This window comes from Coregonus lavaretus (assembly GCF_964263955.1).
Source record: "Coregonus lavaretus genome assembly, chromosome: 7".
NCBI lineage: Eukaryota > Metazoa > Chordata > Actinopteri > Salmoniformes > Salmonidae > Coregonus > Coregonus lavaretus.
Window position 1 is genome coordinate 44,939,611 of NC_139994.1, and position 15,376 is coordinate 44,954,986.

A 15,376-nucleotide genomic window follows, 5' to 3' on the forward strand; every position below is an offset into this window, starting at 1 on the left:
TGTGTGCAATCTAAGTGTCATTAGATCTGTCACATGATCTCAGTATATATACACCTGTTCTGAAAGGCCCCAGAGTCTGCAACACCACTAAGCAAGCGGCACCATGAAGCCCAAGGATCTCTACAAACATGTCAGGGACAAAGTTGTGGAGAAGTACAGATCAGGGTTGGGTTATAAAAAAATATACTTTGGGCCATCAAGGAAAACGCTATGTCTGGCGCAAACCCAACACCTCTCATCACCCCGAGAACACCATCCCCACAGTGAAGCATGGTGGTGGCAGCATCATGCTGTGGGGATGTTTTTCATTGGCAGGGACTGGGAAACTGGTCAGAATTGAAGGAATGATGGATGGCGCTAAATACAGGGAAATTCTTGAGGGAAACCTGTTTCAGTCTTCCAGAGATTTGAGACTGGGACGGAGGTTCACCTTCCAGCAGGACAATGACCCTAAGCATACTGCTAAAGCAACACTCGAGTGGTTTAAGGGGAAACATTTAAATGTCTTGGAATGGCCTACTCAAAGCCCAGACCTCAATCCAATTGAGAATCTGTGGTATCACTTAAAGATTGCTTTATACCAGTGGAACCCATCCAACTTGAAGGAGCTGGAGCAGTTTTGCCTAGAAGAATGGGCAGAAATCCCAGTGGCTAGATGTGCGAAGCTTATAGAGACATACCCCAAGAGACTCGCAGCTGTAATTGCAGCAAAAGTTGCCTCTACAAAGTATTGACTTTGGGAGGGTGAATAGTAATGGACACTCAAGTTTTTTTTTTTGTTGGTCTTATTTCTTGTTTGTTTCACATGTTGTGTAAATCAAATGATACAAATGATACAAACCCCCCAAAAAAATCCATTTTAATTCCAGGTTGTAAGGCAACAAAATAGGAAAAATACCAAGGGGGGTGAATACTTTCGCAAGCCACTGTACGCTTATACTTTATTTAGTGTTGTTTACATTGTTCCAAATGGTCAGAAATGATATTGTAATCTATACAGCACCTATACAGCATGATATGCTATAGGCACGGCCTGACTGCTCATTAGGCAGGATTAGGCAGCCGCCTATGACGGCAGATTGACTAGGACAGCATTTTCTGAGCTAAACTGACCAAAACACACCCCCAACAACAGCACATAAAACCTCACGTAATTCTGCCCAAAAACAATGACAATTTCTCTCAACCAGGGGCATATGGGCTTTTTAGGTGAGCGCTGATGCCGCCCATTTTGTCAAAGGCAGTGGCGCAATAATATTTGTATTGTCCATTCCCAGTGCACCTCTCCAAGGTGCTGTTGGAGAGACACATCTCTGCAGCGCTCCACCAACTGTCATGTTAACAAAGCAACATATCCTAAAAACAGGACAGGTCAAAGTAACATGGACAATATGGAATGGACAATCACAACTGTTGTCCAGGAGTTTCACCCCATTGTTATGATCATTCGTTTCAAGTTTGTATCCGTCAATTATTGAAAATATATATTTGAACCCTTTGACGCATACAATCACATATTTGTGGTCCTTGCAGCGTACCATCACAAATATGTGATTGGAACAGTAACAACAGAACGTATGGTAAAGGTCTTCACAACTTTATTCCTCAATTTCACCTTTTTATTGTAAAAGATAAATGCGAACTTCATCATCCAAACATCACACAGAACACATCCACAGCAAAACCCATTCCATAAACCAGTCTAAATAACAGGTTGCGCTGACAAAAAACTAAACATAAGTTAGCGACCTAACAACTAGACTTGTTTACAATGTACCACTTCTCTGGTGAGCAAAAGGGAGAAATGTAATATTGTTTAGAAAAGAGATGCGTGTCAGCTAAGCTAACAGCAGCTAAATTCTTTATCATGGCAGCCAGGTTTGTTTATGTTTGACAAACAAAAACTCCCTAACCCCAGAATGCCACTCACTATAAGACGCAAATAAACAAAGTCAAAGTCAAAGATGGCTGCACCCATTGCCTGAAAAATATTAACTTAGTTTTGCCACTTTTCAGCATATTACAAATCTTCAATGTACGTGTTACAGTGTATACAAGAACCGGAGCACATGACTTGACAAGTCGTTTACAGTTTTTGACAAATCACAAAGCAAATAAAATGTTATCACCGTATAGATCATCACCCCAAATACAAGCCTACTGCCTAGCCTAACCGTAGCGCGAAAGCTAAACAGGGATGAAACCGTTTTAGGGGGGTTTGTGGGGGGGGTTCATTTAATTTGTGGTGGGGGTAGAAATGGGGGAAGGTATGGTGGGGGGATATGATGCAGCAAATATTACTATGATGGGCGATTTATCAATAAATGGGGGGCAAACACAGGAGAAGTTTATACGCTAAATTAAAATAAAACCCCTGGAAAGGGGTTCTGGCCTGGCAACCCTATAATAATAATAATAATAAGCCATTTAGCAGACGCTTTTATCCAAAGCGACTTACAGTCATGCGTGCATACATTTTTTGTGTATGGGTGGTCCCGGGGATCGAACCCACTACCTTGGCGTTACAAGCGCCGTGCTCTACCAGCTGAGCTACAGAGGACCACCCTGAGGTACCATAGTTACAATCTGATGCAGCGTTCAAAACCGCTGGGAACTGGGAAATCTCTGACTTCAGTGCGTTCAAGACAACTGGGAACTCTGAAAAAAATTAGCTCTGACTAGTAAAAATAGTTTTGAACGGTTATCCAACTCGGAATTCCAACTCAGGAACTCTGGCCTCTTTCCAGAAAACTTGGGAACCAAGCTCGAGTTATCAGTGTGGACCAATTACCTGGACATGTTGAAATACTGTATTGTCACTCCTAGAATAAAAACCTCCAGGCTTCCGTCATAACCGTCAATTTATTGGAAAAAAAAGAAAGAATAACGGACATTCTGGAGTAATAATTACATAACCAACGTTCTCTACTAATACTAGTCCCGTGCGAATAGGTCTTTGGTCACGTGCATGCAAAGCATACACGTGCCACCTAAAGAGAGCAGGGGTTGAGGGAATAGGGAATGTTTATCCTCAAATGAGGGATTTCGGTAACAACTTTTCAGTCAGATATAGCTGTAATTATATTGTTGCTTCAGCAACACGGACAGCCCGATAAACACTGTTGATGTTCTGTGGTGTTCGCTGCTGCAGGGAGGAGAGCGAAACAACAGGTGCTAGTCACAGTCACTCTTTTTCAGAGCAGCAAGTCTGAGCCCGGCAGGCACAATCAAATCAATTGCTGGTCGGACTCTCTCTAGTCATTTGTGTGTCTTAATTATTTAATCAAACCGTGTGCTTAAAGCATCAGACAAGCTCAGTGAATATAGTTGATTTGATTAAAACATATAGGATGTGTCAATATATGGAAAAATACACGTTTAATCCACAGATGACTCTTGGTCGACCAATTTTTTTTGTTGTTGTCTGGGACAGCCCTATCCCCAATATTCTCCTGTTATAATTATTTCCTTATCTGACCCTTCAAGGTTCACAATGTCTCTGGTTAGTGTGTGTGTGTGTGCGTGCGTGCATCTCCAAACCTTACAAGCATAAAGCTTCTCATATCCTCCTCATAATCATTCCAGGATCATATGTTTGTCATTATTTATCATCATGTTACACACTCCTCTGCAAACCTTGGCCCTAGAAGCTGTGAAAACAACCGTCACACACACACACACCTGCACTCGCTCAACCCCCACTCCTTATAAAGCTAGCCAAAAATAAAACAGTGTTATCATGGTCAAAAGGATTCAGGTTAGTCACTCACTACCTATTCTATGTTATCTGACCTTTGATTTCTAACAGGCTAGGACAGGGTTGTCCAAGAGATGTTCCATAACTTGCTAGAAGATTAACTGTATTATGATAAGAGAACAAATGTTGGTTTGATACTGTATGCATTGGAAACCTTTCTTGATACTCTTCCATAAGTTCATATTTTAAATATTACCTGATGAAATCTCTGAAGTCAAACTCATTTCCCTTTTTAATATGCTCATATTGTAAATATTACCTGATGAAATCTGTGTTTTTAACACTAGAAAGCTTACTCATGTCCTCGATTTATTTAATATTGTATCTAAAGTAACGTAATAAATAATATTATCTCTGAAGCCTAACATATTTCCTGGTCTCTCTTCTCACTTCAGTGCCGTTAGCAGCGTATAAATGGCTGGTGTGTTTCCTACTAAGAGAGAGCGAGAGGAGACTGGCTCAGGAGAAGGCTTCTGGCAAGGCTGACTTTGAGGCCCGCAACAACAGCCAGGTAAATAGTACACACACACACACACACACAACGCACGCATGCACACACACAACAGGAGGGGAGTAAGGTCAAATAAAACACTGAACTACTGGTCCTCCACTTTCATCTTCATCATCATCATCATCACCTTTGTGATTTAATTTTAACATTATACAGCTGTCTTTACATTGATGTCATTACATTTCAGTAGCTGAAAGTCCACGTAAGGTACTGTAGTTCTGGTCTATCTGCTTCTCTACAGGCACGTGTACCAACCAAGTGCTTCTAGAACAGTCATTAGCTAGGATTCCATCCAATCGGCGACAGATTTTCATGTAAATATTCTAAAACAATATGCGCATTTTCCCACCAGAGATGTGTTTCCATAAATTTGACTTGTTGCGGATGAAAGGCTGTGCGTCATGACGTAGTGCACATAAAAATAACTTTTGCGGTTAAATTCCCATGTACCAAATAAAAAATACAAGTTAAATGGACTTCCATCGCATTTTCAACTCTACTGATGGTTTTGTCTCAAAAACTGTTGCGATATATAACAAATGTGCCCATTTTGGTCTTGGCACATGCGCTCTAGCCCAGGTGTTTTCAAACTGGAGTCCAAGCCCCCCTGGCTCTCATGAGGACCGCCACAGGAATGGAAGACCCAGAGTTACCTCTGCTGCAGAGGATAAGTTCATTAGAGTTACCAGCCTCAGAAATTGCAGCCCAAATAAATGCTTCACAGAGTTCAAGTAACAGACACATCTCAACATCAATTAAATTGCTGCAAAGAAACCACTACTAAAGGACACCAATAAGAAGAGACTTGCTTGGGGCAAGAAACACGAGCAATGGACATTAGACCGGTGGAAATATGTCCTTTGGTCTGGAGTCCAAATGTGAGATTTTTGGTTCCAACCGGTGTGGGTGAACGGATGATTTCCGCATGTGTATTTCCCACCGTAAAGCATGGAGGAGGAGGTGTTATGGTGTGGGGGTGCTTTGCTGGTGATACGGTCTGTGATTTATTTAGAATTCAAGTCACACTTAACCAGCATGGCTACCACAGAATTCTGCAGCGACACGCCATCCCATCTGGTTTGGGCTTAGTGGGACTATAATTTGTTTTCCTCCAGGCTGTGTAAGGGCTATTTTACCAAGAAGGAGAGTGATGGAGTGCTGCATCAGATGACCTGGCCTCCAAAATCCCCTGACCTCAACCAAATTGAAATCGTTTGGGATGAGTCGGACGGCAGAGTCAAGGAAAAGCAGGCAACAAGTGCTCAGCATATGTGGGGACTCCTTCAAGACTGTTGGAAAAGCATTCCAGGTGAAGCTGGTTGAGAGAATGCCAAGAGTGTGCAAAGCTGTCATCAAGGCAAAGGGTGGCTATTTGAAGAATCTCAAATATAAAATATATTTTGATTTGTTTAACACTTTTTTGTTTACTACATGATTCCATATGTGTTATTTCATAGTTTTGATGTCTTCACTATTATTCTACAATGTAGAAAATAGTAAAAATAAAGAAAAACCCTTGAATGAGTAGGTGTTCAAAAACTTTTGACCGGTAGAGTATATTTTAATAATACCATATTTGAGAACTAACAATCAAGTCAGAGCTAGTCAGGGAGAATTGAAAATTCCCAAAACCAGGCATTCAGGCTACATGCCCATTGATTTTGTTATAATGTTTGAGCAGAGGAACACAGCATTAGCCATGGCAAAATGCATAGAATTGCAGGAGAATTGCACCTTTTTAAAACAGCAAAATTGTCTCTCAGCTCCATGCCGAACTGTGTAGAATTGCTGGAAATTAGCATCAAAACTGCAAAATGTTATCTCAGCTCAATAAAAAAAAAATGGAATAGCAGAAAATCAGCTTTACAACAGCAACGTTTTGGGTCGCTGGAGTGCCTGGGCAGGGGTCCCTGGGCAAGAAAAGTTTGAAAACCCCTGCTCTAGCCAACAGCTTGCAGATATAGTGTGGGTGGGCTAGCCTACATGATGAGACACCGACCACTTATCATGGACATTTTACTGTTATTGTTAATTACTATAAATAGCCTATAGGGCCCTACTAGTTCGAAATTAAATAAGCTTGCTAATATGGGTGATTGTTATTGGGACAATTGATAGCTACATCATCAAAAGTAGTAGTAGTTTTAAGGGTAATACAAAAAAGATTGCTGTGGTGCACATTAATCGTTCAATTTATCGTTTTCGTGATAATTCAGTCAATTTATTGTGATATGGATTTTTCTCCTAATCGCCCAGCTCTAGTGTGTGTGTATTTGTGTGAAGAGTGAGCGTTTGCTTTGGCAGCCTTCTTAGGCCAGTTGGCTCAGCGTGTCTGGCTGTGGTGTTGTCCTAACCCGAACCCTGTATCCTGTTGGCTTAGAACAAGGATTAGCTAAAGACGGCTATAGTCTCAACTCACACTCGACTAATAACAAATGTGTTTATAACTGCTAAATCAGATGAATCAGAATGTGTTTTGACATATCTCGTATGTTGCTGACTGGCTCCAGTTATTGCATGGTTAATGTCTGATAAGACTACTTCATACCGATATGGTAGGCTAATTCATGATTGCCTGCAATTATAACCCCTCATAGGAACCGAACCCACTGCTGCTAGCAAGAGGGTTCTTTGCAACAATTCAGACAGCGAAGAACCTAGTGAAGAACCCTCTCCAAGAAAAGGGTTATTTGATTAGAAATAGTGCGACATAGAACCATGGCTCACTTCAAATAAATTCTCAAGAACCCTTTTTTTCTAGAGTGTATTTGAACTCCACTATGTTGCCACACTATGACCAAAGCAAGTTAGAACTCCACTATGTTGCCACACTATGACCAAAACAAGTTTGAACTCCACTATGTTGCCACACTATGACCAAAGCAAGTTAGAACTCCACTATGTTGCCACACTATGACCAAAACAAGTTTGAACTCCACTATGTTGCCACACTCTGACCAAAACAAGTTTGAACTCCACTATGTTGCCACACTATGACCAAAACAAGTTAGAACTCCACTATGTTGCCACACTATGACCAAAACAAGTTAGAACTCCACTATGTTGCCACACTATGACCAAAACAAGTTTGAACTCCACTATGTTGCCACACTATGACCAAAACAAGTTAGAACTCCACTATGTTGCCACACTATGACCAAAACAAGTTTGAACTCCACTATGTTGCCACACTATGACCAAAACAAGTTTGAACTCCACTATGTTGCCACACTATGACCAAAACAAGTTAGAACTCCACTATGTTGCCACACTATGACCAAAACAAGTTTGTTTTCATATTCGGTCTATTAAGTGTCAGTGTTTTTAGGATTTTTTAAATATATTTTTTTCATCACTGATGATGACTTCACCCATTGTTATAGAGGGACAGATGAACTGACTGACCTAATAGAAGGAGGAAAAAAAGTCCACAGAGGAGGTACAGCCAGAGAGCGACCTCATACCCACACCTGGGTTCAAATAGGTGAGCCTTTGCTTGAGCTAGATGGGTGGGAGTTTGCACTTTTGGGACTATTCCATCAGTACCTTTTGGTTCCGCTGCGCAGGCAAGCTCAATCAAGCTAATCAAGCTCAGCTAAAAGTATTGGAAAGTAAATAAATACTATTTGAACCCAGGTCTGGTGTGAAAGGACATGCAGGGAGGAGGCAGATCCAGAGTTATCTCGTACCCAGACCAGGGGACTAGGCGGGGAACACAGCGACCTTGGCAGAGTGGTAGAGGGGTTCAGAGGCGTGGGAGAGGTTCTGTGTTCTCTCTGCCAACATGGAAAAGGAAGGATGGGCATCGCCCAGTTAAGGCCAGACAAGGGGAGAGGCACAGACACACAATTTAATACCAGGGCTGGGAATGGGGTTATGATAACTGGAGGGGGGATGTTTGGTTCAGTCTAACTTCTGCAGTGTTTGGAAATTGGAATCTAATAACGCTGTTTTGTCTCCTGCTCTCTCTCTCTCTCTATGTGTGTGTGCGATTAGCTTGGAATAACTTTTTTGTCACTTTTTATGTCATTCCTGCATTTAAAAAAAAGTTACTTGTACTAATGTTGTGTTCTCTGTGTGTTTGTGTGTGTGTGTGTGTGTGTGTGTGTGTCTGTACCTATCCAGGTGTTCTACTGCCGTTCCTTGTCCATCGTGTACATAGAGCACACCGTGGTGCAGAGGTTCCACGACCAGACCCATGACGAGAACACACCGGCTGGTCTCAGACCAGTTCTTAAACAGCTCTGTGCCCTCTACAGCTTGTGGACCCTCAGCAACCACATGGCCACGCTGTACCAGGGTCAGGTTCATTTGAGAGCTTGCCGTCTTTCTCATTAAAGTTTGACTTCCCCTGGGCCCATATTCATATAGGGTCTTTACAGAAGGAGTGCTGATCTAAGATCAGATTAACCTTTTACATAATAATGAATAAGATAACATGGACCGGGCAGGCCTGATCCTATATCAACACCTACTCTGAGACACTTGATACATACGGCCCCTGGTCAACTTCTCCCAAAGACTGTATCCTTTTGAGAGTTGAGCATGCCTGATTATGTATTATATTCTGTGTGTTTGTGTGTGTGTGTGTGTGTGTGTGTGTGTGTGTGTGTTGTTGTTGTGTTCCTCCAGGTGGTTATTTCTCTGGTTGGGAGCCAGCTGATTGGATCCAGCAGGCCATCCTCACCCTCTGCTCTCAGGTCAGTTCTCATATGAACTAATTCATGCACTAGGGTTGGGCGGTATCCAGATTTTCATTTTCAAGGGGCGCAAACAATATTCTTGATCCAGTAAGGGATTGACATCTAGCCACTTAGCTAGAAAGTTAGCAAACCAAATGCATAGCTGGAGTACTGAGCTGGATAGAATTTATTTCACACATCTTAGATTTCTTATAGTTATACTTAACTTTTAGTTAGTTATAAGCAGTGGCTTATTATATTTTTTTTTAACAGTATTGAAAATCATACCGTCGGTATTTAGAAATATCCCGGTGTATACGGTATAAACAGTATATTGCCCAAGCCTAAGATGCACACACACAAATGAGATTGGCCTAAATAACCCATTAAATGTCATGTGGTCTTGAGTTGTTTGGTTTGGAGGACTGAGGGGGATGACCTCAAAGGTGTTTGTTGGCTTGTAGTGTGCTCTCTTCAGAGTGCAATCACTGTGTTTGTCTGTGTTTATCTGTGTGTATACTCTCTCTCTCCTTCTCTCCCTCCATTCTTCCCACTAATCCCTCTCTCCTTCTCTCCCTCTAACAGCTGAAGGATGAGGCCATAGCTTTGGTGGACGCCGTCGCCCCTCCTGACTTCATTCTCAACTCACCCATTGGCAAGGCAGACGGGGAGGTAAGACAAGTCAGGCGTGTGGAATATAATAATAATAATAATATGCCATTTAGCAGACGCTTTTATCCAAAGCGACTTACAGTCATGTGTGCATACATTTTTGTGTATGGGTGGTCCCGGGGATCGAACCCACTACCCTGGCGTTACAAGCGCCGTGCTCTACCAGCTGAGCTACAGAAGACCACATATATGAATATGTCAGCGTCAGAGTCCTATATGGATCTGGTTAGTTCTTAGCTGTCATCTCTCATCTAACCCTAATCCAGTGCATTTAAAGTGCATTTTAGACACAGTCACAACTCATTATACAAAAACAAAAATGGAAATATGAAAGGTTAAAATAGAAACAGAGGAGCCGAATGAGATGGGGGAGCTATGGCTGCTTAACTTGCAGGAACAAAGCGTTACACACACGCGCACACATTTGTCTGGTCTTACTCATTTACCCTACTTTTAAATGGCTGGAGGTTAGTTAAGATGCCAAACTGCCAACTCCTAAACACACTGTATATGAATGCATGATCTATTAAAACACATAATCCTTTCAGTGCTCTTCTGTTTGGATAATGAATAACACTAGGCTTAATACTCATCCATTGATTAAATCATGTCTGTTTTGAGTAATGCTAGTAAGCTATTCATCCATGAACTCAGACAGTGCTCTTGTGTTTGAAGGATCTGTGGAGACTAACAACAATGTTTGAGACACTGAGTTTCCACAAATACCATCACAATGGACTAAATAGCAAAAGGTCTCAATCAAACAATACAGAGTGTTCTGCTATTAACCTACTCTTAAAGGATGGGTGGGAACGCTTTTTTTTACTGGAACAGAGAGGGAGGAGAGGTCCAGAGGCTGCTGTCATCTTCCAGTAAACACACTGACCCAAACCTATAAACATACAGGCTCAAGTGTGTCGGCCAGGAGTGAGGTTGGGGAGGGACAGTGTGTGTGTCTGTGTGTCTGTGTGCGGGTGTGTCAGCCAGGATAATGCATTACTAAGGAGGGACGGCGTCAGAGTGTGTGTATGACCCTTTAACTGTGGTGTCATCTGTTTTGATAGGAGTCTGGCTTTCAAATGCTCCTCTTGTCTTTCTGGGCTCAGAAAAGGGATGCTGTGTTTTCACTCTGAAGACTCACAGCTGCTTTAGTTGGCAGACAGTACTAACACACATAAACACACACACACACACACACTTGGAGATCTATGTTAATAATACTGGACCTGGAGACAGTGGGATAAACATGCCTTCCTAGCTGTGCTGAGTAGTAGAATAAATCTGTAACACTGTAAGCAAATCTAAGTTGATCATTAATCAATGTCTTTATCACCATTGTTATTTAATAGTGATACTAATAGTAGAACAACAGAACAGTCACAGAAGCATGAGATGGAGTTCTATACTGTAGTGATGGTAGTAGTGGTGGTGATGGTGGTAGTGGTGGTGATGGTGGTGGTAGTAGTAGTAGTGATAGTAGTAGTGGTGGTGATGGTGGTAGTAGTGGTGATAGTAGTAGTAGGGGTAGTACTGGTAGTAGCAGGAATAGTGTATGTCTTAACTGCTTTTGCTAGTAGCCTTGCTATAATGCATGTTCGCAGGTGCAAGTTTCAGAGCAGACGTTTAACTACATTAGGGTTGATTTATGGTGTCGTTGAAGCAATGGCATTTCCTTCCAACCTTACGCAATGGTGTGAGTCTGACACTCTGCTCCCTGGCTGTGTGCTGTATAAGAAACATTTAGCTTTTTGACATTTAGCTTTAGTGTGTGTGAGACATACACTATATCTACAAAAGTGTGTGGACATCCCTTCAGATGAGTGGATTCGGCTATATCAGCCACATCCATCTGACGGGTGTATAAAATCGATCACACAGCCATGCAATCTCCACAGACAAACATTGGCTCAGTGACTTTCAACGTGGCACCGTCATAGGATGCCACTTTTCCAACAAGTCAGTTTGTAAAAATCCTCTATCCTCGGTTGCAACACTCAGTACCGAGTTCCAAACTGCCTCTGGAAACAACGTCAGCACAATAGCTTTTCGTTCGGGAGCTTCCATGGCCAAGCAGTTGCACACAAGCCTAAGATGACCATGTGCAATGCCAAGCGTTGGCTGGAGTGGTGTAACGCTCAGTGGAATTGCGTTCACTGGAGTGATGAATCACGCTTCACCATCTGGCAGTCCGACGGAAAAATCTGGGTTTGGCGGATGCCAAGAGAACTCTACCTGCCCCAATGCATAGTGCCAATTGTTAAAGTTTGGTGGAGGAGGAATAATGGTCTGAGGCTATTTTTCATGGTTCGGGCTAGGCCGCTTAGTTCCACTGAAGGGAAATCTTAACGCTACAGCATACAATGACATTCTAGACGATTCTGTGCTTCCAACTTTGTGGCAACATTTTGGGAAAGGCCCTTTTCTGTTTCAGCATGCAATGCCCTCGTGCACAAAGTGAGGTCCATACAGAAATGGTTTGTCGAGATCGGTGTGGAAGAACTTCACTGGCCTGCACAGAGCCCTGAACTCAACCCTATCGAACACCTTTGGGATGAATTGGAACGCTGACTGCGAGCCAGGCCTAATCGCCCAACATCAGTGCCGACCTCACTAAAGCTCTTGTGGCTGAATGGAAGCAAGTCCCCACAGCAATGTTCCAACATCTAGTGGAAAGCCTTCCCAGAAGAATGGAGGCTGTTATAGCAGCAAAGGGGGGACCATGATTTTGGAATGAGCTGTTCGACAAACAGGTGTCCACATACTTTTGGTCATGTAGTGTATTTAGTTGTCTGTATATTAGGTAGAAACACATTCTTTTTTAATTACATTGACATTTAGCTTAACATGATCCAGAGACTCATAACAAATGTCGAGTGATGTAGATCACCACGACAACACCCACCCAAACCCATATCAAGTGTGGGCCAAGCAGTACTAACTAATGCTATACCGGTGAGGTCAGTGAGATAGTGTCTGCATCCCAAATGGCACCCTATTCCCTTTATAGTGCAATATTATTTCCAGAGCCCAGTGCACTATATAGGGAATAGGGTGCCATGTGGGATGCAGTCATGGTGTGAGTGACTGGACCATTACAATAACATAAGCCATGCATTGTCCAATCAACACCCTGCCTGAGGTGTTGCCGAGGCAACACAGTGCTGGAAATTGAGCCCAGAAGCACAGGGAATTCCAGAACTTCCTAGAAATTCTTATAGAATGGGGTTGGAAGCATTGAGGGGAATAGACAATGATATACAGTACCATATGTATGTCTATAGCTAGAAGATAGGGGTCAAATGTACCTTGCATATACTAAACAAATGGACCATAATGATTTGTGATAATAACAATACCCATGAGCACTGGATACTTGACTTGCCATAAAGGCCTTATAACAATATAAATTATAAACATATCATAACATATTGTAATCATTAGTGTGTGTGTGTGGTCTGTCTCTAACCCCCTGTTGAGGTCAGTAAATCATAGAAATCAGATAAAAGACTTAATGCTTCTTCTCACTCCTGTGTTGTATACACTAAACAAAAATATAAACGCAACATGTAAAGTGTTGGTCCCATGTTTCATGAGCTGAAATAAAAGATCCCCAACATTTTCCATATGCACAAAAAGCTTATTTCTCTCAAATTATGTGCACAAAATGTTTACATTCCTGTTAGGGAGCATTTATCCTTGCCAAGATAATCCATCCACCTGACAGGTGTGGCATATCAAGAAGCTGATTAAATAGCATGATCATTACACAGATGCACCTTGTGCTGGGGACAATAAAAGGCCACTCTAAAATGTGCAGTTTTATCACAAAACACAATGCCACAGATGTCTCAAGTTTTGAGGGATTGTGCAATTGGCAAGCTGACTGCAGGAATGTCCACCAGAGCTGTTGCCAGATAAATTAATGTTCATTTCTCTACCATAAGCCGCCTCCAACGTCGTTTTAGAGAATTTGGCAGTACGTCCAACCGCCCTCACAACTGCAGACCACGTGTATGGCGTGGTGTGGGCGAGCGGTTTAGCAATAGGTTATGGCAAAAGTCTGACATTCTCCATCACTTCCCTATGAAAGCCATTATTTGTCCATGAGCAATGCATGACAATTAAGATTAGTTGATTTTGACCTTTATGATTTTGCTGTTAATGCCAACAGTTCTTCAAGTTACTTGCCCCAATTACGCACAGCAAACCACCACTAGGATTCCAGCATGTTACTAAAAAAGAATAAATCATCAATTTGAAATCTTGTCATAGTCACACAATACACTTTGTCCTATCAATTCTTGATGGTTTTGTTCTCCTGTGTTCTAGCTCTATAAGAACATGTGGTCCACGGTGATGCAGGGGAACAAGGTTCTAGAGCGCCCTTCCTGGTGGGCAGAGTTTACCTCAGACAAGCCTGTGGTGGGTTCCCTTCGACCCAAGCTGTAGGGTTGTAGATCGCGGTTCTAGAGTCCTCGGTTTCCCGGTTCCATCACCCAGGTTCATCAGCCCAGAAGACTACAAGAAGAAGCCTTCAGATTAGATGGATCTCCTTCTCCTCACTTTGAAATATCAACTTTGTGTTATCAGATCTTTTTTGTCTATGAAATGAATGACCTATGGAGGCAATGCAATTATAAACCACTGTCTTCCACTAAATATGGAAAGAATGATAATCAATAATGTTTGTGGTAATTGTTAGAATCAGTGCCTATGACGGGAACACTCTAAGGAGGAGATTATATTCAAGTACATTGGTTAACACATTTCAATAGATTTGATGCCAGCTTATTGATATGATTATGTATCTAACACTACATAAGGTTAATTGTCAGTATTTTTTTGTATAGTTAATTCATGTAACTATGAATTCATATAATGTGAGATATTTGTGAAATAGAGCTTATTTTGATTGCCAAATGATGCCATGCTTGTCTGTCTAATGTACGTATATACTTACCACACTTATAATACTGTGGTAATATATAAATGTAATACATTCTGCACATTTTGTAAAATACAGACTGAATAAAGGGTTTGCAAAATAAACAACAAAATAAAATATTTCTACTAATACAAATACATGGATTGCGTTGATGGATTATTATTTCAGTGAAACACATACTCTATTCATTTGATATTCTCAGCTCAAGTAACCACGCTTGCTTGACAAGTAGTAACCTTGCCTGAGACCTGAAGACTTGCTAGATCCCAAATCCTTTTAGCTCCCCAAGCTAAAAGGCTTTAGCTCAGCTGGCTAACATTCTTGTGGTTCATTAGAGACTCGGATTTGGACTAGAACTCTGCTACCCGACCCGAGCCCGATGGGGCTCGACATTATACATTGGGTTAGACAGGAGAGATTCTTTCACAAAAATAAATGTAAAGTGACTAAAAGTAGCTAGCTAACTGCTCTCTCATGTCTCGTTATTGAGCAGCGCAGCCCAAACAGAGCCGTTGCTATGGATACTCACAGACCCATACCCACCATGAGCAGAGCGCATGCAGAGCAAGCAGCGCACAGGAGCGAGTGACAGACAGAGAGGAGTGCCCAATGGATTTTACTAACGGAGGAAGTTATTTCTGTTATTTCGGGCTGGGCCGGGCCTTAAATGTAGCAGAAGCAATCGGGCCTGGGTAGGGTAGGGCCTGAAGGTCGTGGGCATGTGAAGGGCTCAGACTTAAAATTTGAACTCTAGTGGGTCACTTGAGTAGTTTTTACGATCACACAACATGTAATATTGTTAGTCCTTT

At 42.0% G+C, this 15,376-nt stretch overlaps 1 protein-coding gene across 2 annotated transcripts in view; it reads left to right on the forward strand.

Moving 5' to 3' along the window:
- acox3 (acyl-CoA oxidase 3, pristanoyl) overlaps positions 1-14,706 on the forward strand; it is a 26,898-nt gene extending 12,192 nt beyond the window's left edge. For both annotated transcript variants that reach the window (XM_084166378.1, XM_084166379.1), the window contains exons 14-18: positions 4,153-4,268; positions 8,394-8,568; positions 8,901-8,968; positions 9,536-9,622; positions 13,952-14,706. In XM_084166378.1, coding sequence (XP_084022504.1) covers positions 4,153-4,268; positions 8,394-8,568; positions 8,901-8,968; positions 9,536-9,622; positions 13,952-14,071 — 566 coding nt within the window. In that variant the 3' untranslated portion in view covers positions 14,072-14,706. The remainder of the gene's footprint in view (positions 1-4,152; positions 4,269-8,393; positions 8,569-8,900; positions 8,969-9,535; positions 9,623-13,951) is intronic.
- The last annotated feature ends 670 nt before the right edge of the window (positions 14,707-15,376 follow it).